This window comes from Chiroxiphia lanceolata, chromosome 15 (genome assembly GCF_009829145.1).
Source record: "Chiroxiphia lanceolata isolate bChiLan1 chromosome 15, bChiLan1.pri, whole genome shotgun sequence".
Lineage (NCBI taxonomy): Eukaryota > Metazoa > Chordata > Aves > Passeriformes > Pipridae > Chiroxiphia > Chiroxiphia lanceolata.
The window spans coordinates 12,183,399-12,208,927 of NC_045651.1; the positions used below are offsets into that span (position 1 = coordinate 12,183,399).

Here is a 25,529-nt window from a genome sequence, read left to right on the forward strand (position 1 = left end):
GTCATCCCTGAATTCCTTTGAACCTGTTCTTGGCATTCTTGTACAAAGTTGCAAAGAAACTCAGGAGAGCACCTGAAGTAGGAATACACAGTGGAAATTTATCAAGGAGAATATTATGTGAGCTTCAAACAGATCAGCTGGGGAAGACACTTAGGAAATAAAATATAAATCTGCCACACTTTTAAACTTGATTTCAGTGTTTGGTAAGTGTACAGTATGTTTCTTTCATAATCCTTGTGACATTTAATCAATATTAATCTGATGGTGGATGATTCTTCTTTTTCCTTAAACAGGATTAAGGTAACGCAATATGAACACACATTTCAGCCTGGACTCAAAGCCTATACACTTTACATAAATGCTATCCTTTTTGCTTGGAATGTACTTTGAAGTAAAAGCAAACACCAGGAAAATTCCTCAGTATATCTCCCTCCCAACACAAATTGTTCTCACCAAGAAAAGACAAGTTTGCAATCTGGGTGACTGGATTTTGAAAAAGAGCTTTGTTGGACTTGCCACTAAAAGGAATGGACAAGAGTGTCTACACCTATTTTCCTCAAGGCAGCAGAGCCATCAGAAATATTAATTCAAGAATTGGTAATTTTAATTTCTTCCCTTGCAGAATACGAGGAAAACTTTATTTGGAAGAAAACATCCAAAAAACCCATCTCAACCTCTGGGAAAAAAACCCCCAAACCCACCCAATAAAACCAAATCAGGGGTTTTTTTCTATATAGCTTTTTAGTTATTTGTCACTGCTGATTATAGGCTAAATCACTTTGTGGCACTTGACTTCTATGTGGATGCAGCAATAGCACGATTACTAACTGAGAGCAAAAAAAGAATTTTCTTGTTGCTTTAACCACTGATGAGAAACATATGTTTTTGCCCCCCCTCCCCCAACTCCTTAGTTTTGCTAAACATAATTTTTTTCCATCATCACAGCTCTGCAAGGAGTGCAAAGAAATCTGACAGAACTCTGCTGCCACGACTGAACGCTACAGACAGTGGAGGCTGTTTCCAGTCTTGTTAGTGACAGAGCTAAAACCTGGTATCTTCATTTGTCAGCACATTTCCCTACTTTCCTCGTTTTGTTCCCTGTCCCTTTTGCACAGGACCAATGACTACACGACAGCTTGGCAATTGCTCCGGGACTGCGTTGCTGTTACTGCCTAATTACCCACGGGCACCGCGCGCTGAATATTCGTAGCTGCTTCCTAGAGAAGTTCATACATCTTCAGCTAAAGGTCAAATGCCTGTCCAAGCCTGGCAAGCAGCCGGCTGTGGCACGCTCTTTTCTCTGGCTGAGAGCACAGAAGGGAGCTCTAAAGCACCTGATACCTTTGAAGCAGACTAAGCAAGCAGGAGCTCGTTTGCAGCTGGGTGAACTGGGAAAGGCCGGTGGCCCCCGGCTGATGGAACAGTGTTTGCTTCCAGAAGCAGAGTAAGGTATCCCAGTGAGGTACCCCATACACACTTCAGCAGCACTGAGCCAGCTTTGGGCTAGAGGCACCTTCCCCTCTCCTGCCTTTGTAAAGGAAAAGGATCACAGTAGGAAAATGTCTCACATTCCTAAGCAACAGGTATTGTAGCATCATTTCTCCTTCGAAAAAGCTACGCACAGACCTGTAGTAAGGACATGTTTTTCAGGAAAGCACACAAACCCCACACTACAGAGATTCAAGCTTGGCATTTATCCTCAGGCATAAAGTTGCTGCAGACTCACTGGTGAGACCAGAAAGCTCGGTTTCCTCTCTGGGTCAGGCCTGATTTCAACACCTGGCTACCAAAGTTGTTCCCTCTGCCACAAACACATCAGCAAAATGCCATTTTGAAATTGTAATGGCTGCTGTAAAGGGCAACAGTGCATGTCCTGACTCATAAATAATGGCTTCTGAAGAAGGGTGCATGCTGTAAAAATGGGTGGTAATTCCAGGCAACTGTTAAATTTCTAGCTTACACCACCCTCTGAAATGATCGATATCAGTCAAACAACTTTGGTGGATTATTTTAATGAAATATAACTACTCTTACTGTCATTAAAGTTACTCTTCTGTAACTACTGCAGCAAGCATAAGCTGGAAAGGACATGCCAAGAAGCCACTAAAACTGTAATATGGAGGAAATGTGAGCACAACCCTTTAACCAGGCTGGCACTGCAGCCACAGGGCTCCTCCCAAATCAAGCTAATACAAGGCTCACTGAAAATGTTTGTAGATGTGAAACTTTAGAGACAGGTGGGCCAGCTTACACAGTAGTATTAGTTCAGCACATTCACAAAAAAAATGTTCTCCTCTTGTCCAAAGTGAAGGACACTGCAAATGCTTTTTTAACCCTTCCATGGGTAAGGAAGCCCAGCACTTTGCATTCTGCAAGTGCAGAGCAGGTTACCCCCTCTGCCTCCAACAACAGAAAACTCCAGCCACAACCCTCCCATTTAAAAGAGCTCTCTACAAGACAGTCACAGGATCATAGGAAGATTTGGGTTGGTAGGAACCTTAAAGATCATCTTGTTCCACCCCCCCTCCATGGGCGGGGACATCTTCCACCAGACCAGGTTGCTCAGAGCCCCATTCGGCCTGGCCTTGAACACTTCCAGGGATGGGGCAGCCACAGCTTCTCAGGGCAACCTGTGCCAGGGCCTCATCACACTCACAGGGAAGAATTTCTTCCTAATATCTGATCTAAATCTACTGTCTTCCAGTTTAAAGCCACTCCCCCTTGCCATGTCTACATGCAGCAATCTCATTGATTATAAGCTTGGGCTACGTTGCTTTTATCATTGGTGTTCCCCTACTAAACCCTCTAAAGTCCTTAGTATACAGCTCATAAATAAAATGCTGGAAATGTGCCTTGAATTTAATTACTCCAAACTTATTCATAAATTTGCAATAACATTTCAACAGCTGACTCCTCTTTCCAGGTGCGTTCCCAGGCAGCTGGAGAGAAACTAGAAGAAAAAAATGTTCCCAATCTAACATTCCAGAAAGTCTAACTTGTGGTCAGCATTGACATGCTCCACACGGTTCATTGCCCAGAGGGAACAGGCTACAGTGGAAAAAAGCTACAAGGTAGAAACAGAGCTACTGGCTAATTATTTGAAGGCAGGGCATGGAAGGGTTGGTGAGATCAAAGGTACATTTTAATCAGCCATGGTGCTGGGGAGGGCTGCCATGCCTGGCAGGTGGGTCATGCTGCTCCAGCAGTCTTTATTCTGGGAGATGAAAGGCATCCTACCCCACTCTAAATACAGCTATTTCAGTTAGGGTTTGCCACAGGGAAACACTTCAGCCAAATTTTTATCATTAGGCTCCATTAGCAGAAAAGCTTCTGCTGTGCTAATCTAAATGTCCAAGTGAGAGGCACATTTTCTAGGGACACAGAGTGGGAGCAATCCCTCTATTGTTCTATTACAGAGAAGGGACTTAGTGGGTTTGTGATTAATCCTATCCTTATTGCAAAGCAAAAGGGTAATCTTAATAGTGGCTAAAAAGTGTGGTTGATTTGTAATGGGACACCATCCAGCCCATGCAATCCTACTTCCCACACACACCTTTCTCCACACTAAAACCCAGGGACTTCCATAGCCTGTAAGCTGCAGGGACACACCTTTTGTGGTTTTATCTCAGCTCACTGCAATGCATGTGGATTTCCATCAGTATTTAGTCTTTAAAAATATTGGTTAAATCCATCATAAATATTAAACACCAGAGTATACTGGTAAGTTTCCCTGAAAACAAACTTCAAAAAATAATCTCCAAAAAAGATGTCAAGGCCCTTGGGAGAACTGACACTGGCATGTCATCAGATGTTGTCTTATAAGGCTAAATTAAGCATCTGACCAGAGTTTAATTTCTGTAAAAACTCATGCTAATTTAAATTGCTTTAGATTTAATTAAAAGTGGCTTTCTATAGAGATAATAATGTAACTCTGTTAATTAGTATCAAGTGGCATCTAGAGGGCATATTTAAAAACTAATCTGGAGAATAGAGTTAATTAACAGTCAGAATAATGCTTTATGATTGTCTTTTATTTATAAATGCTATAATGTTCAATAAGCTATTAAATGAAATTGTAATTAATATATATCAAAGTTATTTTTTAATACTCTTTTAACTAAAGAGTATTTCTTACACACCATTTTTCAGGCGATCTGAACATGTTTCGTTTCTGGAGGGAGGAAGGAGGGGGAAGGAGAACTGCTGAACGATGTACATACAAATTCAATTAGCAGCAGCTCATTTATCTGCCCTGTGCAGAATGTCTGTGTTTGTGAGCCCACAGGGCCATCCTGTGAAGCACTGGTTTTGTCTCTGTGGTGTCTGCAGAAGTGCACTGCTGACCATGGCACCGTGGGGCCATGTAGTGGGCAGAGAAGTGGCAGATTTTGCCTTCAAAATCTAAGCCTTACAAAACCATGGCCAAAGGGCTCAAAGGGCTGCCCTTCTCCTCAGATAGAAGTTCCCATTATCTTCCAGTCTCCCCTACAATGACAGGTTGGACTGAATTCACTACATCAAATAAAATCACTGAAGTACTCTAAACTACATCATGTATGAAAATCAGAGGCAACCAACTCTGTCTTTTGTGTCCTTTAATGCTTATAAATCAGAAATAATTCCCCCAAATACAAATCAAATAAAAAACACTTTCATTTGTTATTCTGCACTGTCCATGCTGAGCAATTTTTTGAAGCACCATCAATGGCAGCACACGTACTACTTGCATTTGTTTTTAATCCATAATTCTGTGTATTCCTCCCTTTTTTTATCCCTTGCTAGTGTTGAAAAATCCTCTAGCTACCCACTTCTTTTCTCAGACAAGGATTCAGCATTAGTTTGTAGCACAAACTTTCAGAAGAAACTTTGAAGACCATACAAAGAAAAAAGTTACTGTCACTAGCAAGATTCAAAGCCAACCACAAGAACTGCTGCTCTGACCTGCGTGAGATGACTTTCGTGCCAGATTGCTGACATGCACTTCCCTCTACAACAAATACGTGTTCAGCAACAACGAGAACAAGCTGAGATTATTTACATGGTGTAGGTGGGTGCCAGCAGACACACACCAGCAGCACCTGAGATCCCAAACACCAGAAAAATGATCAAAGGAATTTGTCCGTGTACTACGAGTCGGACTGGCCTCCAGTGCAGACAAAAGCACTGGAAGAAATATGAACATATGGTATAACACTTCCCAGCATGGCAAACAGCCATGGCAAACACTTTTGGAGATAAAATTAGATTGTGGAAGCAAAGCTGGAGAAAAACAAAGCCAAGTATGAACTCCGAAAGCATTTCAGCTCAAGGTCATTGGAATACTTGCCATGTAACATCACCAGTGCTGTTATTCTACCTTTTCTTTTCTGACAGATTTGCAAAAGCCAAAGAAACCTCGAGAAACACTCAGTTGGAGATAAAAATGAAAGTGCACTACAGTGATCAGCAGTATTTTTGATGCTGTTTATTCTGGAGACTAAAACAAGGTAGAAACTCAAAATAGCTATTAAAATTAACTCCTAGTTTCTCAAAAGCACAAAGTAACTAAAAAGCAACATTTTTGTAAGTATGTAATCTGCAAAGCACCTGGTAAGGAAAAGTTTCTGCTTTGGTTTTATTTTTCTTTGTTTGGCTTCTTGTTTGTTTGCTTGTTTGTTGTTTGGTTTTGGTTTTTTTTTGTAAAACAATGATGTAAATCTCTCTTATTTAAAGGTCTCCAAGAAAACACTTAAAAACTGTTCCTTACTGACTCCATCTACCCTGCAGAAAAATTGCACCATGAATTAGCTCTGAATGGTGCAGTGTGAAGGGAGATTTGTGGTAGAACATGGATTGTGACAAATGTCTCTCAGCTCTGTAACCTTGCAAGAATTTTGAATGGACCTTTTCAAAGCTTTAAGCTAAAAAAGATACTGTTAATTTTGTGAAGCTCAACATTTATCCCGTAAAACTCACCCAACTTTTTACATCTGGTGAGTGAACGTGTCCAGTGTGTAATAACAGTGACCTGCAAAGAGCTACAACTGCCCTGTCTATAAACAGGAACCATCCAGAATAACAGGACATCAGGTAACATAAATGTTAAGGATTAGATGCAAAGTCATGTTTAGATTATGCACAGAACACTAATAATATAGTAGTAATAATGTAGAAATAATAATAATTAAAAATACTATATAGATAGTTCTAAGTTCCTTTCTTGATCTGTCTGGTTTTAGGAGCTTACTAGAGAAGTAAGGAACAGTTTGAAATGAACAGATGCATCCAAATCAAGCCACTAGAAAACAGTTATTGGTGCATCCACAGAGACCAGTGGCACTGCTGTGTGACTAACTGCCAGCAACACTAAGATACTCAGTCTAGTCCTATGTGAAAACCTTCCTGAGCAAATCTTAGACAAACCAAAGAGCATGGATTGAACTGAAAAGCATGAAAATTTAAGTTCCAGACAGGTAATTTCATATAACTATCAAATAAGTTTTAAAATTTACAATTACCACAACTGTTTCATTTCTCCAATTAAAAAAAAAAATCCAAACAAACAAGAAAGAACCCCCATGCCCCAAACCCAAAGTGTATTCCCAGTTTTCATTAGGAAATACCTATGTAAAGCCTGGCAGGCAGGACAGCTGGGGAGTCAGATCCTGCACAGGCAAAAGGAGAGCTCAAGCTGCCCTGTGTGTCTGGAAAGGCAGGTAGGGAAGTGGTGGCAGTGGTAACATTGGCCTTTTCTCCTGTGCACAGAACACTTATCCCTTCCCACAACACCTCAGAGACGCACAGTGTGCTCTTGCAGGGGGCTAAGGAAAGACGGCTAATGGAAAGGCCACCAAACTCTTCAGAGAACTAATGTGGGATCCTAATTAATTTTGACCTTTTCACTGCAGGTTTCCCTCTTGGTGTTCATTTCAGAATGAAGGAGGAGCTGGTGACAGTGATGGAACTGAAAACATCAGTTTTCAGTTTTCAGGAAACTGAGGTTTCCCTGTGCACAGTAACTGCAGACATGGACACACCCTTAGAGCCATCCCTCACCCAAGAGATAAAGTTGTTCAGTTTCCAAAACTGGTTTTAAAGCTACTTTGTTGTGCAAGACAAACCACTTCCAGGGGAGTTTTTTTTTCTGGAGGGGAAATAACATATTGTGAAAGTTAAGAAACCCCTCAGATAGAAACTCCTGGCCACTGTCTGCTTGGAGAAGATTCACAGCAATAAAGACAGCACAAGGTTTTATCTCCAAAAGTAGCTTTCAGTAAGTATGAAGGAAAGTCAGGCAAAACTATACTAAAATTTGAAGAGGTGCATATTAAAACTGTGATTTAATGAACAAACTCTTACCTAAAACTCTCAATCTCTCTGCTCCAACCACCACTTCGTTGTCATCTGCAGAAAACAGCAATTTTCCAGAGAGGGTTTTCACCTCAAATTTTTGGCTGTGTGCTTCCACTGCTTGGGGACCTAAGAGGAGGATCACAACCTTTTAGTGAAAAATACAAGAAAATAATACATTTCACAAACCCACTTGCTGAGACTGTCCTAATAGCTCTGCAGATACAACTTGCATTTGAGACACTAAACAGGAGGTCTGTGCTTTTATATCTCATTAGAAAAGGGCAGTTTTCTACCCAAATAAGAACCTCTCAACTATTTCTATCTGTGAGGGTTTTTTTTAATGCTTATGTGTGCCATAAAATCATCATTAAAACTCGATACAGCTGGGAAATTTTTACAAAAGGACAGCAATGTGAAACAGTAATGAATATACCCAGCCTTGCTTTGAGAGTATTGGTGCAGCAGTAAGAGGCATCAAAAGCTTCAGAGTCCATTTTGCTTAGACTGATACTGCAGCGTAAAAGATTCCTATTTTTCTGCCTGTTAAATATATCTGGTTTAAAATTCTATCAGTGTCATGCACAGCCCAATTAAAAAAAAAAAAAAAAAGAAAAAAGACAAAGACAAACGCCACCACAGGAGCAAATGTTTTCTTTTAGAACACTTCAATCATGTGCAGGCCAAGAAAAATGGCAGCCTCTCACATTGCACAAAGTTTTTAGACAAGTAAAACTTTCCTTCGTAGATCTTATTTCAATTCTGGTGCTTTTCCTGGGAGCTGCTGTGCCCTGCAGTGCTGGAAAGCCTCTGGCAATACATTTTGTTGTGGAGTCTAATAAACATCAGCTGCCTGAACAGCAATTCTGTGCAGGTTTGTGGCTCAAAGGCTGCAAAGAGCAGAGCCCTCAGTTACTGACCTAGGCTAAACTTCGGACAAATCACCTTCTAAAAGCCCAGCCAACTCTATTCAAGCCACAGCCTCCCTGGAATATTACCCTGCACCACTGAGCTTTGCATTAATTCTGGCCATTTTCATGACTAGTCTCATTTCTCAAAAGACAAGAGAAAGGAGACCTGAAAGCCAGTATTTTCTTATAGGCAGCTTCAAAGTCCATCTCTACCCAGCGTTTCCCTGCACAGGCCATCTGTGTTGGCATCAGGGCACACAGAATCATGCACATGGTTCTGACAACAGAGAAGTGTGGTCATGCTGAGATCCCTGGAAACACTCAAGAACTGTTGCAGCCTTTTTGAGAAAATCCATTACTTTAAGTTTGTACTCGTATCTTGCTTATTAACCACCTCCCTGCTCATCACTGAAGCAGGAGCTACATGGGACATCTTTGCTTCACTCCAAAACCAAACCTGCTGCCAAATGCAGAAAAAGATCAATAACCAGAACATCACACCAGGAAATATCACTGAGTGTGTCCTCCCAAGCGCTCATGACATGGAGGTGCTTTATATGAACCAAACAGCCTCTTGAAAATATATGGAGAAACAACAAACTCAACATGTTCATTCTGAATGTGAGAATCAGGGAGCTTGGGGTTGAATTTATTTCCTTCCTCCAGGCAATTTTCACGCATTCTGCCTAAATAATTGCTCACTGAAGTTGCATATTTAATTATTTAATACTGTGACTAGAGGCCAAGATGTTATATAAGCAAACCAAACAACCCAGCCTCAATGTAGAAACATGTTTATGAATTACTGGCTCTGCCATTCAGCAATACTTCTCCCAGTCCATGGATAAATCTCAATAAATATATACCTATCCTTTATCATATATATATTATATTACCAAATATAATGCATTAGTCTCTTTCAACCCAAATTACACATGCAATCATTCAAAGGCTGCTGTGCATTGGCGATTTATGAAACACCCATTCTTCTATCAAAGATATTCATGTTTGGGAGCACAAGGGAATTCTTCATCAGCAGAAGGACTCTAAATTGCAAAGCGTCACAACTCAGCCACAGATGATCTCCAGAGTCCCCAAGATTTCAGGCAAGTTGTAAGTGTCTTAGGAAAAACCTGTGCTTGTTACAGAAATGTCAGCCTGCATATGTTCTTCTTGACCCTGAAGTCGTACAACTAACATTTCTGTCTCTGCATTGGCTTTCAAATGAAAACAATGGTCTGCTTCGTTATCAGACAGCACCAGCCAGTTGCCTCTCCAGCACAGCTTTCATGTCTCCAGCTTTGTTTCCACAAAGTAGAGCGAAGTTTTCATTTGTACTTCACAAGACACCTGGGCTCCCCTCCTGAGCGCTGTCTGAAGCCTGCACAGCATCCCACAACACATCCGCTTTCATCCCTCCTTAATCCTTCCAAGCAGGAATCCTTCCTTTTCCCCTCCTTACCTGTTACAAGGCGAGTGAGGACTTTCGTCTTCTCATTGAGGATGTTCACTGTCACATTTCTGGCGGACTGGAAGTACAGTGGGTTGCCCTGGAACAAGACCACGAGAACAAGGATGTGAGATGGAAATGGTTGCCCGGGACCAGGTTGCTTGAGACACCTGGAGCTTTGCCCAGCACTGGGGTAATGGCCCCAAGGTTGGGTGTGTGGCTGGGGTGCAGTATTTCAGGTTACCCTGCAGTAATTCTTATTGTCCAGGATAAAACCAGAGTGCACAACCACACCTTTGGCCCAGGCAGTGTCCAAGAGACCAGCCTTGTTTTAGGGATTGTTGGCTTTATTGCTGGTATAACCCAACCAATCTGCTCTTTTAAAATGTGCAGATGATATGGGGACCTGACCTAAGCTTCGTTTTGGGAGGGTGGCTGAGTGCAGCAGTGCATTTCAGAGTCAAACCTGCAATATTACTTCTGATGACTCCAGTGGGTGACTCTGTCTACCACAGGGCCACATGAGCAGGCCATGCCCAAGAGCTGGGAAGGAGAAAACCTGGTGAACTTGTAGAGAGTGCTTTTCATCTCAAAGCACTTATGAACCATCTGGCATCAATCACCATCAGACTGGGGTGGGATGCCAGCTTTGAACCAGACCCATCCCACTGGGTCTAACAGAACACAAGACATGAAGTCTTCCCCAGTCCCCACTTGACCATAGAGATTTCTACCAATTTTTCATTTTTATGCTTTCAATACACCTCTGAGAGAAGAGACAAAGCAGCTGTAAACACACAGGAGCCACACAGCTACCTGGCCACATCCATCTCAGGTATTTCTCCTGCAGAGCAAAGCCAAAGAAAACCCACAGCTATAACCATCTGGCTCCTTCTGTGTGCAAACACATCCAAGACACCGGGGAACTCGTGTTTTCTTCAGGCAGCTCCAGTCTGCACAGCTGGTTTCTCAGGGGCTATTAGCCACCTACAGCACTAGCACAGGGTGACCCCAACTTAAATCAGCCAAAAATCTGACGTGCGAGGTGGAAATTCACTGCCAGTATCTCTTTGCAATGTCTAAAGCAGGCAGTTGATCAAATTCATCAACTGACTAAGCCACAGGATAGGTAGAGGGGATAAAATAGCAAGAAAATCAGCAAGGAGTTGAAAATTTTATGTCTGTGTGCTTCTTCGACCAATGTCTTTTTTCAGCGTTTCAAAATCTTTCCACTAGGAACGAACAATCAGGATGGGGACAGGGAATCGTGTAGGTCAGGCATGTTCTCCTTGCCTCCTGGATTTGTAAGAAACACAGTTAATATTTTCTTAGATGCCATTTTTGGGGGATCATGGTAGAAGGTTGTTTGCATATAAAACAGAACAGGAGCATGGAAATTACTTATAGGAGTCCTATGATGGACTGGAGCTTCAAGCAACACTCTAGTGACAGACAAATGATTCCCAGTGGTGTTTGTAGAAGACAAACACCAAAAAACTAAAGTAAAACTGGCCCCACGTATTCACAACAACTACATTTCCTGCTTTAACTTTTTTTGCAGCACGTGCCCATGGGATCAGCCCTTCAGTAAGAAAGGGGGGAAATGGGATTTATTTGATCAGTTATAACTAGACCCTTATGACTACATTCAGACTATTTACAACTAAATAAAAATAACAAAAGGAAAGAATTCCACTTAATCATTTCCAGACCTTGGAGAAGTTTCAGAAGCTCTTGTTGTCTCTGTGTCCTCATACACTAAATGAGGACAATTCATCCTTCTACACCTCTCCAATGTTTTTGATAACTTAAGTAATATAGTATATGAAATTGAATTATGATTAATAAGTTAGAAGCCAGGATCACTGGTAATGACTTGTAATGATTTTCCTCTTCTTTAATTTTTATTTGTGATCTTCTACAATTCCTAGAAATTAATGCCGATTTTTATTATTTTATGGTTAACAGCATAGGAAAAAAGGATGGTTTCACTTGAATATCCATTGCACAGGATTTGAACACCCCTAGTGATAGCAGTTTACTGCTACATATTCATTTCAGTTTTAAAGGTAGGTAGCTAAAATCTGCATAATGTATAGTCATAGGTGAGACTATAACTACTATAAACATGCCATATGAAGCACAGAAAGTCTCACTTTTGACTTGCACTATTTGACTTTTGTTTATGGAGTTATGCAAATAGCTACAGCGTTTTGAAAAGGCCAGGAAACCTTCTAGTCCAAATTCAGGCAGGAAAAATCATTCAATCCCCATGGCTTTGAAACTGTTACTGCTCTGCATAAGAGGAGATTGCACTACAGAAGTATTACAAGATAAGTCAAGTGGTTAACAGGAAGAGAGTCATAGAGAAAGTTGCTCTAAAGAAGACTTACAAGACAAGAGCTGGTATCCACCTACAAAAGACTTAAAATACATCATCAGACCTTGAAATGCTTACCCCAGCATAGTCATCTCATTCACTGATTCAGAATTCAGATTCATGCAGCCTTCAAAAAACTAAATTTCCCTAATGGAAGAGTTATGTTTTTATTGGTCTGCAGGGAAGGAACATTTCAAGCACTTAACGCAATGCCTGGTCTCATTTCCATAATTCTTTTCCCATTAAGGAATGAAAAAGAATTGAAAAAATTACTCCCTTTTGCTAAAAATTCTGCAGATTTTCTGTCCATCATATTCTGTTTACAAAGGAAATAACACTGACATCTTTTAAATACTGAACATTAAAAAAAATGTTTCCTCTGTTGCAAGCTTGAGGATGATGCAGCTTCTTTCAATCACACAGAAAAAAAATAATTAAAACATTAAAAACCAGTTAGGAATCAAAACTGAAAAGACAAAACCTTTCCCTTCTCTTATACTTTAATCTTATCATGACACAAAATGAAATATTCTAACGCACACGAGCAAGTGGAAAACTAGATCAGTATGGCTTCATCACCACAATGAAAATAGTTATGCAGTGAAGCAATATTTTCATAAACTGCCATAACCCTTGACAGACCTACAGTTAGAATATCAGCAGGAAATAAACAAGTACATCTTTTAAGAACTCTTCAGGCTGGTTACCTACTTCCAGCCCCCCATGAACCTACTATTCATGTCTGCAGGAAATCCTACAGAGTAAATACATCACTTTGCTTCTTACTTGAGTCCCTCATTACCAGACGCAATGCCTTAACAATAATGCAAATGTTTGTAGAGACAGAAAGGCATTTGCCACAGCTACTCAATACATTAAAACACTGGACACATGCTGCAGAATAAAGACTATGAAAAGTGCGAAAATATGTCAAAACTGTATAGCTTGGTTCCTCACTAAGCAGTGAGGTATCCAGTAAAACATGGAAGACTTCACAAAAGGTATCAACTCACTGTTTGCTAGGTTAAACTCATGGCAACACAAGCCTAAACAGCTCACTAGCTGTCTTTCTTTGGCTCACTTTGGAAGAGATGCTAAAATCTCCCAGATCCGAGACCGAAACAGAAAAAAAGCATTTTGACTGACAACCTTAATTTGCAGCTGAAGCAATCCCAACCAGTGCTGACTTTAGGAAAATTCAGTACTTTAACAGATGTCCTTAAGACTGTTATAGGGAATTATTAAAGATATTTGGAAATCCTTTTAAATTTTAACAGGCAATTTAAAAATAATGCTTCACAGTCAGCGTGTTTGCAATTTGGATGGTCAAAAGGAGTAGCTTTGATTTGAGCCTATGAATTCAAAGACTTCACAGAGTGCAAGTGAAGCTTGTGGTAATAATGGAAATGGTGAATTTCCTGCAGGCTGACAAAGTAATGGGAAAAATAAAATATTAAAGCATAATCCAGGTTGGCAAGGAGCAGTCTACGGAGAAGTCACTCAGAGCACCATTTTCCTGCTCAATTCTACTTCTCACTGACATTACAGAAAGCAAACACTGCTCTATACACAGGTGGACTGTCAGAGGGTAAAAGCTTGTTTTCTGTAAAGCAAACAGCCAGCAAAAGCTCTCCCTCACTTGGCCTACTGCCACATTCACCTGCCTGCACCCCTGAGTGTCGTTCTAAGGAGCAGCAAAAAGAGGGGAAGTATTTATGTGGGTTATAACAAATATATTCCTTTCTTTGAGTCCAACCAATCCTACTATACCACCAGCTAAATGTGATGACAGTAATACAGCAGTGATACTCCCCTGAAATGCATTTTTCATTGGTAGGGACAACTCAGAGCTGCACAAGGTAACGTCTCAGTTTTGTCTAGTTTGGAGTGGCAAGTAATCCTCGCCCAATAACCGAGAGACAAAGCAATAATTTTAGGGTAGCTGAAATGTTCTTCATCAAGACTGATAAACCTCTAATGAAAAGCCACAAAGGCATCACCTCTTAGTCCTTTCTCAGCATCACACACTGCTGGGGACAAAGCACTGTACGTTGCCTGGTAGCGCAAGTGTCAGGCATGTCCCCTCACCTACAAGAAAAGCTGACTTGGTAACCTTTACTGTGTCATTTTTTTGTCTGTTGACACAGATATGCTTAAATTAGTATCCCTGACCCAGTTTTGCATGTTCCCATATGACTTGTTCATCTTTCAAAGGGAAGCACCAGTAATACCTCACTCAGTGAGGTTTCCTAACCACAAAGGTCTCCAGAAGATGCTGTGAGCACATGTCAAAAAAACCAAGACCTGACCCTGAGTGTGCATTTCTTCCCCTCAATTCCTGCCTTAAGAATAGAAACTCCTCTGGAGAGTTGTCTGATGCTGGAAAAGCTCAGAGCTGCCCCATAAAATGGAGAGTTGTGAGGAAAAAAATGAGTAAAACCCCTTCAGAATTGATAACAGATGCTGCAGGGATCAAGCAACTGGCACCACCACGAATTTCAGCAAACCTCACCAGAACATTGTACAGACATCCTGAAGAGCAAACATGAACCACTGGACAGCATCTACCTTTGTCTGTGAAGAAGACAAACTTGGGAGTATCTAGAGAACTCCCAGCCTTAAGATCGTGCTTGGATTCTGGTCTTCAGCTACATTAACAGAAAAATCTTGACTTCAGGCTTGCAAGCCAAGCATTACTGTTTCCGATCAAGCTCCCCACAGCAAGAACAGGATTCTGCCCAGAAGCCTCCTGGCACAAAAATTTAAGGCATGTAGCTAAATCCCTAGGTGTTAGATCGAAAATAGCCCTTAATATGATTTAAACATACTTTTTGTTGTTTAATCCCTGAGTCTCTTTTGATCTTGATTTTGTCCTTCAAACAGTTGAACATAATGTTCATGTAACTAAATCCCTTTTCTAGTAAAACTTCTGATTTGACAGTGTAAGCTTTTCACAGCAGAATGAAAGCCAACTGTGAATGGAATTGGTAACAAACAGATTAAAACAAATGCTACAAAATGCCCCAGCTATATTTGTGTCTATAAATGGTTGCTTTTATGAAGGAGGCAATAGGTCCAGTGCAGATATAACAAAATGTAGTCTGCATCCTCTTCTTCCAGGAAACAAACTCTTGTCATACTGGTAATGAGACCAGGTCATGTAACCTAGATCAGTAACAGAGCTGATACAGCCCTGACCTGCCACGGGCATTCAAAGGCATAAATGTAGTAATATGAGTGTTCTGACTTCTGATGCTTTATTAAGCTTTCAAATGCTTAAAAAAAATAAATTCAAGTTTCTTCTTGTATGCAAACAAGGTACAGTCACCTTCACAGAACGATACCTTTTACAGTACAGTGAAGATGAGAAAATATTGTGGTCCCACCCACTGTGACATATTTTAATAGCATAGATTGAGCATGTTGGAGTTTTATGTCCAATACCACAGACCCCCCTCTTTAACAGCACTTCTTGAAGTTCATTTTAATAACAACAGAAACAAAAGATAAATTTCCCTTTGCTCCATTAAAGCAATTATATCTCTGACTCTTCTTTTTAAAGTGCAAAGAAGGCAGGTTTGTGATGTGAGACATAAATGACTGGGTTCTGCTTTTGCAAGGCTACCCAAGGGGGTTTGTATCCTTCAAAGTGATTTATTTCTGGCAATCTAGGGGTTTCTCTCTTTAGAAGAATACCTGTCATAATCTCATGAACACAGCGCTTTGAGAGAGTGGCTCCTTCTTCAAGATGCCCAATCAGCTGCTTTGCAACTGAGACTCTTCTGAAAATAAATTACACTGTGACTGCTGACATTAAAAACAACACTGAAAAAATCTCCAAGACATTACATCTGCCTTGACTTTTTTGCTGTTTTTTTTTTTTCTTTTTTACTTCATTGACTTATAATACAAGGAAAATCACAGATGACATGATGAAACCGACAGACATACACATAAAAATAACATGCAGTTGTGCATGCTGGAGTTCCATTCAGCATCCATGGGAGTGGGAAATCTGGATTTGTAACATTTGAAGGCTGCTGCACATTCACAAAACTTTCTCTGTTGGTAGGACTGAACTAATCATTACTGGCTTTGGAAAAAAGTCCAACGCATTAAAGCATTCTCAGCTCCAGCAGTCCTCTCACAAGACACCCTCAGACAGCTGAAATGAAGAGAACAGCACAACTTGTAAAATGACCAAATAATTCCAAAAATGCTTCAAGCACTTCACTGCACTCAGAGTTCACCCAAAGGTGTTACACCAGAGTCAATCAAATGTGTGCTGATGATTAACTCAGCATCAGTGGGGAACAGCTCTCCCTTGCACAAACAAAGCTGGACTCAAGCAACTCTAATAGCTCTAAAACAGGAGAAGAGCAGTTCTGGGTTCACAGCACATTGATCACCCCTTCCAGTATAAAATCAACCAAGCATTCACTAACCATTTCAGTTTACTCAAACTCTTCTGCAGAAATGCCAAACTGCAGCTGCTGCTCAGTGGCAGCTCGCTCCAGTCTGATCCTCGTCTACAGGAGGTGTTGTAGCAGCGGGACTATGGATTTGTGCTAAGTTATAGCCTATTTTCTGCCTTGGGCTGTCCTAGTTATGATCACAGTCCAGTGGTGACAAATCTCCTGTTGAAGTAAACACACTGTAGGCAGGCACAGGAGAGAGGGAGAGAACAGAAGAGAGGTCTGCTGAGGCTTCAAGTATTCTAAATCATCCAACTATATAGCTACTCCACTGCTCGTAACTTTTACTCCAGTCAAGCGTGGAAACCTCCATTTGTGTGTTTTCATTTTTATGGCCTTTCTGGTACCCCTACTGCTGCTTTAAACATCTTTTAAAACTGCTGGTAAATCATACTTCACTATCTACAAAAGACATTAGAAGACAATATCATAATTATACAGAAGGACTAATTTCTGAGTAACTTTCCCTTATGATCAGCTTTACTTGGACCATACTACAACCACAAACAACTAGGATCTTTGTCAGTCAGTGAGGTGAATACACATTTCAGAGCACATACTGTTAAAATTAAGAAGAGCACACCAATACATTCCAGAAGTCGGATTCAGCAGAGACACTTGGGTTCTGCAATGTTCACAGCTCCTTTTAGGCATTCTGTTACTGCACTGCATAACACCAACTTATATATCCAGATATTTTTCTCCAAGAAGACTAATAACATGGCTATCTCTGAACATCGCTTTGAAATTATAGCTTTCCTTTGCTGCATGTCATGGATCGCTTACTTCTTGTATTAGATTATAAATGGCCGTGCCAACTTACGTATGCATGTACAGCACAAAACACAGGCAAAGATCCCAGCAGAGGCCCCTGGTGTTACTGAAATTCAGCTGCTGCTAATAAGAAGAAGGGAAAACATTTCCATATGTCTGGATTGGGAAAAAGAATTCACGAGTCTCTGATTCATCTGCATCCATATGCTGATATGTAGACAATACTTATGGACACATAGACATATGTGAGGTAGCCAGCAACAGGAATCAAATCAATCACAGATCACAGCATGTGATTTGCCTAATTATGAGTAACACCTCACATTTTTTATCTACGCAAAAAGCACTTTGTGAGCGAGCAGATGGCACTGCTATGGGATGGCACCAGCCTCGACAGTTGCAGATGCAGAGCATTTACACAGTATGCTGAAAAAATGACACAACACAAGCTGCTTCCTGGGAAAAAGATTCAAATTGAACAAGTGTCACCAAACAAAATACACGTATTTATTGATGTTCTGAACTTATCTGATCCAGCCTCTCTTTTCCAATCAAATATATATGTGCAGGCCAGGGAGTGATGCTATCCAGACATCACTGAAGTCTCTCAGAACTGCCACGTGAGCTGCCTAGTACAGAGGAGAGGAGTTGCAGACCAACTTGAGTCTAGTTACAACCCGTAAACCATTTAAATCCACACAAGCAGAATCAATAGGAAGAAGCCCTGCAGAGAAAGCAATTACACTGCAAAGGCAACTATATTACAGCACGGTGAGGGATGGAGGCAGGACGCAGGCAGCCATCCTCACTTCTGTGATTACCCAGTGGAGTTCTCTCCAAAGCATCTGGCCTGTGAAATGACAAGGTTCAGCCCGGACATGTTCTTGAAATCAAAGAGTCTCTGTTTCTGGGCTCCTGTTGCAATTATAAGCCTCTTCTTTACGAGCCCTATCCTTCAGGTTTGCTGTGCACCGTAGGCAAATGCAGGGCTGTGCATCAGGAAGCAGGTTTGAAGGGCACAGAGTGCTCTCCTTTCCAACAGCTTCATGGGAGTAATAATCTCATTTCCTGGATCTGTAGTTATTTATTCATTGGAGACTGAGCACTTGCCACTGTACAAGACACAAAGAAAGATCATCTGACCATTCCTGGTGACAGAAAATTCAGCTTTTCTATTCCAATTCTTGGTTTTATTTGTGGTTTTTCTGCTTTTTTTTTTTTTTTTCCTGAGCTGCTGTAAATGCATGACAGGTTTGAACCAGCTATAAAATGATTGATGAAAACCATATTTAGGCCTTGTTGTGGGAATATTTATTGTAGAAATATACTCAGTTAACCTTGCAGGGGGATATCTGGGAAAACGGGAAGGATGGAAAAGAAAGGCTGGGCCCATGACTGTACCTCTGATACCAAAGTAACTTGATCTGCTTTAATTATGATACAGGGTTATGGGGTCACAGAAACATTAGCACAAACTGGTTTTGAATTGCTCTTATCTAACCACTCTGTTTCTTCTGCTGAAAGGATCAATACTTTAAGAAGGATGCTCTGTTGGTCTACATGACTAGACAGAGTCTTCCTTACAAGAACAAGCAGACGAGCCAAGCTCTGACCTGCAGTGACGGAAGAGTTCATGTGTGAGTTACTGTCAGACAGGAACTGTCTCAAAGAGGGAGACAACTCAACTGTGCACCAACTGCAAACCCCCCTGTGCCTCAGAGAGGCTGAATGTCCAACAGCCAAGGCGATGGCACACTTGAACAGGTAAAATGACAGATGCAGCTAAGCGTGTGACATGGAATTGGACCGATCCAGAGCTAAATCATGCTGGACTTCGCTACACTGAACACACACACCTACAGAGAGAGCACAGGAGCAAAGTTCTGATCAGCGGGACAACTGCAGGAGCAGGATGTTTTGTGTTGGGATTTGATTGTATCTTGCAGCTGCCAGTCAACAGACACTCCTGAGTATCTGCTTCAGGGTGAAGAGAGGAGAGAACACAGAGTATTGCTGTGGTACAGGGCTGATGAGCAAAAAACACATCTCTAACCAACATCACCGGGGAGCCAGGGAGGGGTATTTCAAGAGATGTCAGGCTCACAGAAAAAGCAGCAGATGCTTTTTTCCATGCCTGGAAGAAGACAGGAAAGTTGTTTGGGGAAATGGTGAGTAATGGCAAAAGCAGCCAAAGAGACTGGGATGTGTGAAGGTAACACAGAGCACAGGGAGGCATGCAAAAGCCAAGGACCCAAATTACTCGAGCAGGGCAGCTCGTCCTCTTGTGGTTGTCTCCTGTTTTTAACAGAAGGCATTTGCCTCCCGGTGTTTTTATTCCTGAAGTTCTTTCAAAACTCTGGAGGAACAAAACTGATCAGTGAAAACACCCATTGAGTGGTTCCTACTAGCAAAGGGTACAGGAAGGGTCCTGCCTGCATCTTCCTTTTCCTTCTACTTCACCTAAGCTATGCTTCCAAGAGTGCTGCATAATAGATAATGTTGCAGACAGAAACAAAAAGCCTCCTTCTTTGCCAGCTTGTACCAACATCAGGGCTCATAATTTATAAATAACAGTCGGGATCTTGAGAAAACATATAGCAAAGGTCAGTTTGCAGTAGGAGTTGGGGATTTCAAGAGGTAGCAGAATACAGATAGAATATTTTGGCATGAAGCAACAGTGCAATCAAAGGTGCTTCTCAAGCCAGCACCAGTGACAACATACATGCCATTGCCCAATGTGGCCTTTACTTCATCTAAAGAGTGAAGGATGTTCTGTAAAAAACTGGAGGATACAGGCTCTGAACATGCAACCACAGAAAGCATCAGAGGAAACGTGGTCAGGCTCATGCCACCAACTTGCTGCCTTCCAGTTATGGACACCAAGACCCTAAATCAGCTTCAACTGAACACATACTGTTGACCTTTTACAGCAATTAGTGTGTGTTTGGATTATGGATTATTTGGCGATTCATTGCATGGCTTCACCTGTGTGTACAACACGACAGTGAATCTGCCTAAAGGAAAATATCAACTGCTCTAGGGTAATGAACAGCTGTGCCCACTTGGTACTTCTAACCTGCAATATATACTTAGAAAAAAATCAAGATTTCAACAAAAATAATGAAATGTTCACACTCTTACTGATCAACCCAATCAAAAGAAAGAAAACAGCTTTTGGCTAAAGAACTGAAAGCCTTGCTGGAGATCGATGCTTGTTCTGTCAGACAAGTGACCTCTCTTCTCCCCTCAATGAACCCACTGTCTGAAATTTTATTTGTTTCTCTGCTTTTAAATACTGATATCCTACAAAGCTTCTCATTGGAAAAACACATATTACTGTTCAGCTGTGCTGCCTTGGGCTGCAGTACTATCAGATTACATCCAAGAAGGCTCAGTTTGCACTAGTACTTGGAAAAGAAGACTTTCCAGGCACTGTGAAGAGGAATATGAATAATTCAGTGAACAGCAAGCCTCTCCCTGAATCCATAACCACCCATTCATGGGGCCACAGGTAATCTTTTGCAGCTGCTGCTGGTTTCTTAGAAGAGAAACAGAACTCAGACGTTCATCACTTTTATTCATTAGATGCCCCATGACAAATCAACCCCTTGTCTAAATCAATAGAGAAACAAGAATATCAAGCTGCAGCTGAAAAGAAAAAGAGAGGAAAAATCCTAGGTCAAAAAAGCAATTTTAATTGCCTAGTTTTAGATTACTAATTAAGAATCCAACAAAGTAACCCCCCACCGACTAAGAAGATACTGTGAAAATCTTGGCATGTATTTACTCACCATTTTCATAAACAGACAATGATTTAGAAATCAAATTTTAGCACTGCTGCATTTGAAATAAATGTTAAATGAAACCTTCCCTTGTAGACCATAAAGAATAACTTTCCAAAGGAAGATGTGTCTCTGTCCTTAGGAGGGATGTTTCTGGGGGAAGTTGGATGAAAGCAGCACTGTAAAGATGATGCACTTTGGGGAACCTCAGAGGTGTGAAGGCAAAAGCCATGGAGGCTTCAGCTCCACTCCTGCTCGGGAAAAAAAATTAGGGCTTGAAAGTGAGGAATCTCCTGCTGTTTTATGTAAGGATGGCAAACAAGGATTGTGCTTTAAGGATGAACAAGGAAGACATACTGTGAGCTGAAACACCTTGAGTTTTCTTTCTGTTCCATGTTTGTACAGAGATGAGCAGGATGAACTCCCACCAGTGGCTTTGCTCTGCCACACACATGCACTACATGTAGACATATAGACATGCAGACATTATAGACATATGCAGCAAAGAACCAACTCTAGGCATGGGAATAGCCTTACTCATGTCAGTGAAACTACTTATGTCTAAATTAGGCACATAATTAAATATCTGGTTGAACAGTCAATGCCAATCAATGATTTACTGACAAGTCAGAATGCCTAACTCTGTGACTAGTTATAGCCATTTTTATCACACATGGACAGCAGCGTTCTGCACTCCAACACTGTGCCACTAACATTGGTGTGGGACTGCCCCTTCCTGCACCTGGGAGTTGATGGCCAAACAGAAACAGAGATAAGAAACAAAGATGTTGCAACCAGGAAGATGTTAACAGCTAAAGAAACAATAATTTTTTCTTTCAAAAGCAGCAAGTCAGTTTTCCCAAGACTCTCAACCAACTTGTCCTAAAAGAAAAAGGAGCAAATTTAGAGTTGTCCTGGTTTTTCCCTGTGATCTTCTTTCTCCAAAGACAACATCTGTCATTTAGAAACCAAACAGTCAGAGAAACTCTTATTACTGGCATAGCAACTGGCAAATGAAACCTGGAAATCCTTACTTTCCTTTCGTATTGCAAATCAAAGAACACACAACCTGAGCCGTCTGTAAAACCGGTTGTGTGCCTGCACTTGCTAATGACAGCACAGCTTGTCTTGTCAACTCATGCCTCATAAAATACATAACTTTCCTGCCAAATTAATTTTGATCAGTAGAAGAGTTGCAGAAGTGTTTGCTGTCCTGTAGTAAAAAGACACAAAGCTCTGCTTTGAGGCTTCTTGGAAACATGAGAAAAACATTCTTTTTCTTTATAATTGGATCATTCTATTTGTGTTTTAGTGTTTCCTTTGTCCACTTGCCTCTATCTTCCCTCTACCCATACTGTATAAAGTTTCATTTCTTTTTCATTTTTAGTATTAGCAAGTTGCTTTTGTATTTCAGATTTTCCAAAGCAGCCAGAATCCTGATTGTCAGAAGCAATGTTTAGAAATGGTAAATCCTTAAACTTTGAACTTGAGGGAGACAAATTCAGCCTACACAATCACACGTTTTTCGTGCCCCACTGTCCTCCTTTTCACAGCTGAAATACAAGCAATTTCTGGGATCATGGCAAAAATGCAATGCAAAAGCTTAGAGCCCACAAAGCCCCCAGCCCTAACCCAGAGCTCACTTTGAGCTGTGATGCTCATCACTTGTTTTTAATGACCACAGAGTCCAGCTGCAAAAGTTTAAAATGGAGAGGAGGTGGGAATCAGATCAAAACAGCAAAACAAACACATGATCTGGGCAGTTTCCCTTTCCATACACAACCAGTTCAAGCAGAGAAATTCTACCTGTCAAAGGGAAAAAGTAAAACACATTGAGAGACCATTTTAGCTCAGGAGCTGTTAACTCGTCCACCTCCATGGCCCAAACTCCCTCAACAAGAAGGTGAAAACTGCTGACTATAACGTGGTTATTCAGCTTATGGGTTCAGATAGTTCTGCAATGACCATATGGGGTTTTCTGGACACAAAATCTCCACTGATGTCAGGATAAGAAAGCATAAACATGTTGCTTCCAGGGTTAGTTCAGAGATGTAGCCATAATGCAAATATAGACAAAAGCTGAGGTAGGTAGCCCACTTGGCACAGCTGATTGGCTTTAATAGGTGTTGATTACACTGTTCATATTGCATGAAATTAAAAAGCTTACAAATGTTATAAGCCATTACCCTTCCATTTAAGAGAGCTTATGACAAGTTAGCAACATTTAATGAAATCCTTTTTTAAATGCCATAGGCAGCCTCCATGAGATTTTACTTTGAAATGCAACTTGTGGAGTTATTTCAGAAAGTTTACAGCAGAGCTTCCTTTCTTGAACTTCTTTGGGATACTCTGATTTGGCAGCCAGTGGGATACTTCAGTTCCCTGTTGCAGTCTCAGTGTGTGGCTCCTTGCACAACCAACCAGGAAGAAGCACAGCAAGGTTTAACTCTGGTGTTATTGGACACACCCCTTCAGCCAGCCTACACAATTCCCTTCAAACGCTGAGACTTCTGACCAATTTCACTACGAAGGTAAAGGGAAATGTTTTCACAGTTGCTGTAAAATTTACTTAACTTCCACCTTTTCAGCACACTGGAAATATCACAGAGCCACTAACTGCCCCCAAAGTGCTGGGGCAGCCAAAGTTCAGTCTGAAGTAGGCTCCCTGGATTTCATTGCTTAGGAATGAAATTTATTATAGGAGAGTGTATCAATTTTATAAACCCCACTGGACCCTCACAGCCTACTGCTGTATGCAGAGTCCAATCTGCTTTGGATGGTGATGGCAAAAATATCTGTACATGAGGTGAGGACACTTCTGCCAAAATGATGCCTTTTGCAACTTGCTCTTTCACTGCATCCCCCTCTGACTGCCAGGTCTCCTCTCTGCTGATCACTGTCAGGCAAGCAAGACTCAAACTGACCAAACTGAGACACATCTATAGCAAAAGCACACTGGCATGGAATCTAACAAGCTATCTGGAGTGGTGCCACAAGGAATGCTCAACAAACCTTACAGGGAATAGAGGAGATGGCCAGGCATGGCTGCAAGAAACTTGTTTCTGTTGGCTCTGCCATCACGAGAAACCTTGTTCTTCCCCCCCCCCCCAACCCCCCCAGGTTATTAGGGCAATATCTTAACATCTGAACCAAAAGTCAATCAAGAAGGAGCAAGCTATGAAGATTCAGTCAGGATCTATCCTGACTGCAGCTATTGTGCTTCAGGGGTCGACCTCAGGTAGTGAGAGATTTTCTACCTGAAGCTACAGTGGCAGCTGAACTGCCCCAGAGGCCAATGCCAGGAGACCAACACCTCCATGAGCTGACAGGAGATCTCCCTGGCTTGTATGCAGCATAATATGCAAAGAAGATTCCTCTCTTCTATAAGATCCATTCTCTAAGGGAATAGTGAAATGCTGGGAGGAACAATGGCCTAAGAGGGGGTGGGAGCACCCAGGGACTGCTGACTGATGGCAGCATGGTGAGACAAACTTCATTTCCACCCTGTGATGGTTTCAGTGAGCATGCTGAAACACTTAAGCACTTTGCTAGACCAAATCATCAGGAACTAATTCAATATCCATTTATTTCCCTGTAAACTTTGACAAAGGAAGGAAAGAAATTATTCTGTCTTCTTTTACAAAAAAATAGCAGCCTTCTTTCATGCTATCTATCTGAAAGCTACATTTCTACTACACAGTTTGAACCTCATACAAAGTTGCAATTATCTTGCCATCTGCATTGCCTTTTTATCTAAATTAGTATGTTATATTGCTTATAAATATGTATTTATGGCTATGAGGCAGGTATGCCCCACTGTGGGCACATGTCATTGTTTAATCCAAATACATGGTTTATTGTTTTTCAGGGCGTATTTTTAGCTTGGAGGCAGGCAGACCTGCAGAGCAAATAATACAAAAGAATAGGTCCATTACAGAAGTGCTTCTGTGCTTTAAAATTATAGCATGCTTCCTCCAGATCCGAACATAGTGAGGCAAAATACATTGGCAAAATAATTACTTATCACTCTTAAAAGCTTCCTTTAAATTTTCTATCATTCAAATACTGGCTAGGGAAAATGTAAAGGACAGAGAAGCATATTTTATGCACTCGCTAGTCTAGCTTGTACGCTGATGAGAACTTACTAAACACCAGTAAAGGGAATAGCAGCTATCAGCCCTAATTCACAACTGTGAATTTTTTAGACCAAACAGATGCCCTTGCAGAATCCCAGCCAAGTGTTAATGACAGCCCCAGTTCCACTGGAGTCACTAGTTATTTTGTATGGCTTCAAATGAGGGCAGGTTTGCTCCAGTGATCTGAGCAAGCATGCTGCTTTCAGAGAGACACTCACTGCTACAGTGAGTAGGACAGGGTCCTCTAACATTACCCAAAGAAAGGAAAATAACCAAAAGACATAGTCCTTTG

At 41.2% G+C, this 25,529-nt stretch overlaps 1 protein-coding gene across 4 annotated transcripts in view; it reads right to left on the minus strand.

The window, feature by feature from the left end:
* SGCD (sarcoglycan delta) overlaps positions 1-25,529 on the minus strand; it is a 322,812-nt gene that overhangs the window by 41,128 nt on the left and 256,155 nt on the right. For all 4 annotated transcript variants that reach the window (XM_032702866.1, XM_032702867.1, XM_032702865.1 and 1 more), the window contains exons 5-6: positions 9,703-9,790; positions 7,339-7,458 (exon numbers count right to left, since the gene is read on the minus strand). In XM_032702866.1, the coding sequence (XP_032558757.1) occupies positions 7,339-7,458; positions 9,703-9,790 (208 nt within the window). The remainder of the gene's footprint in view (positions 1-7,338; positions 7,459-9,702; positions 9,791-25,529) is intronic.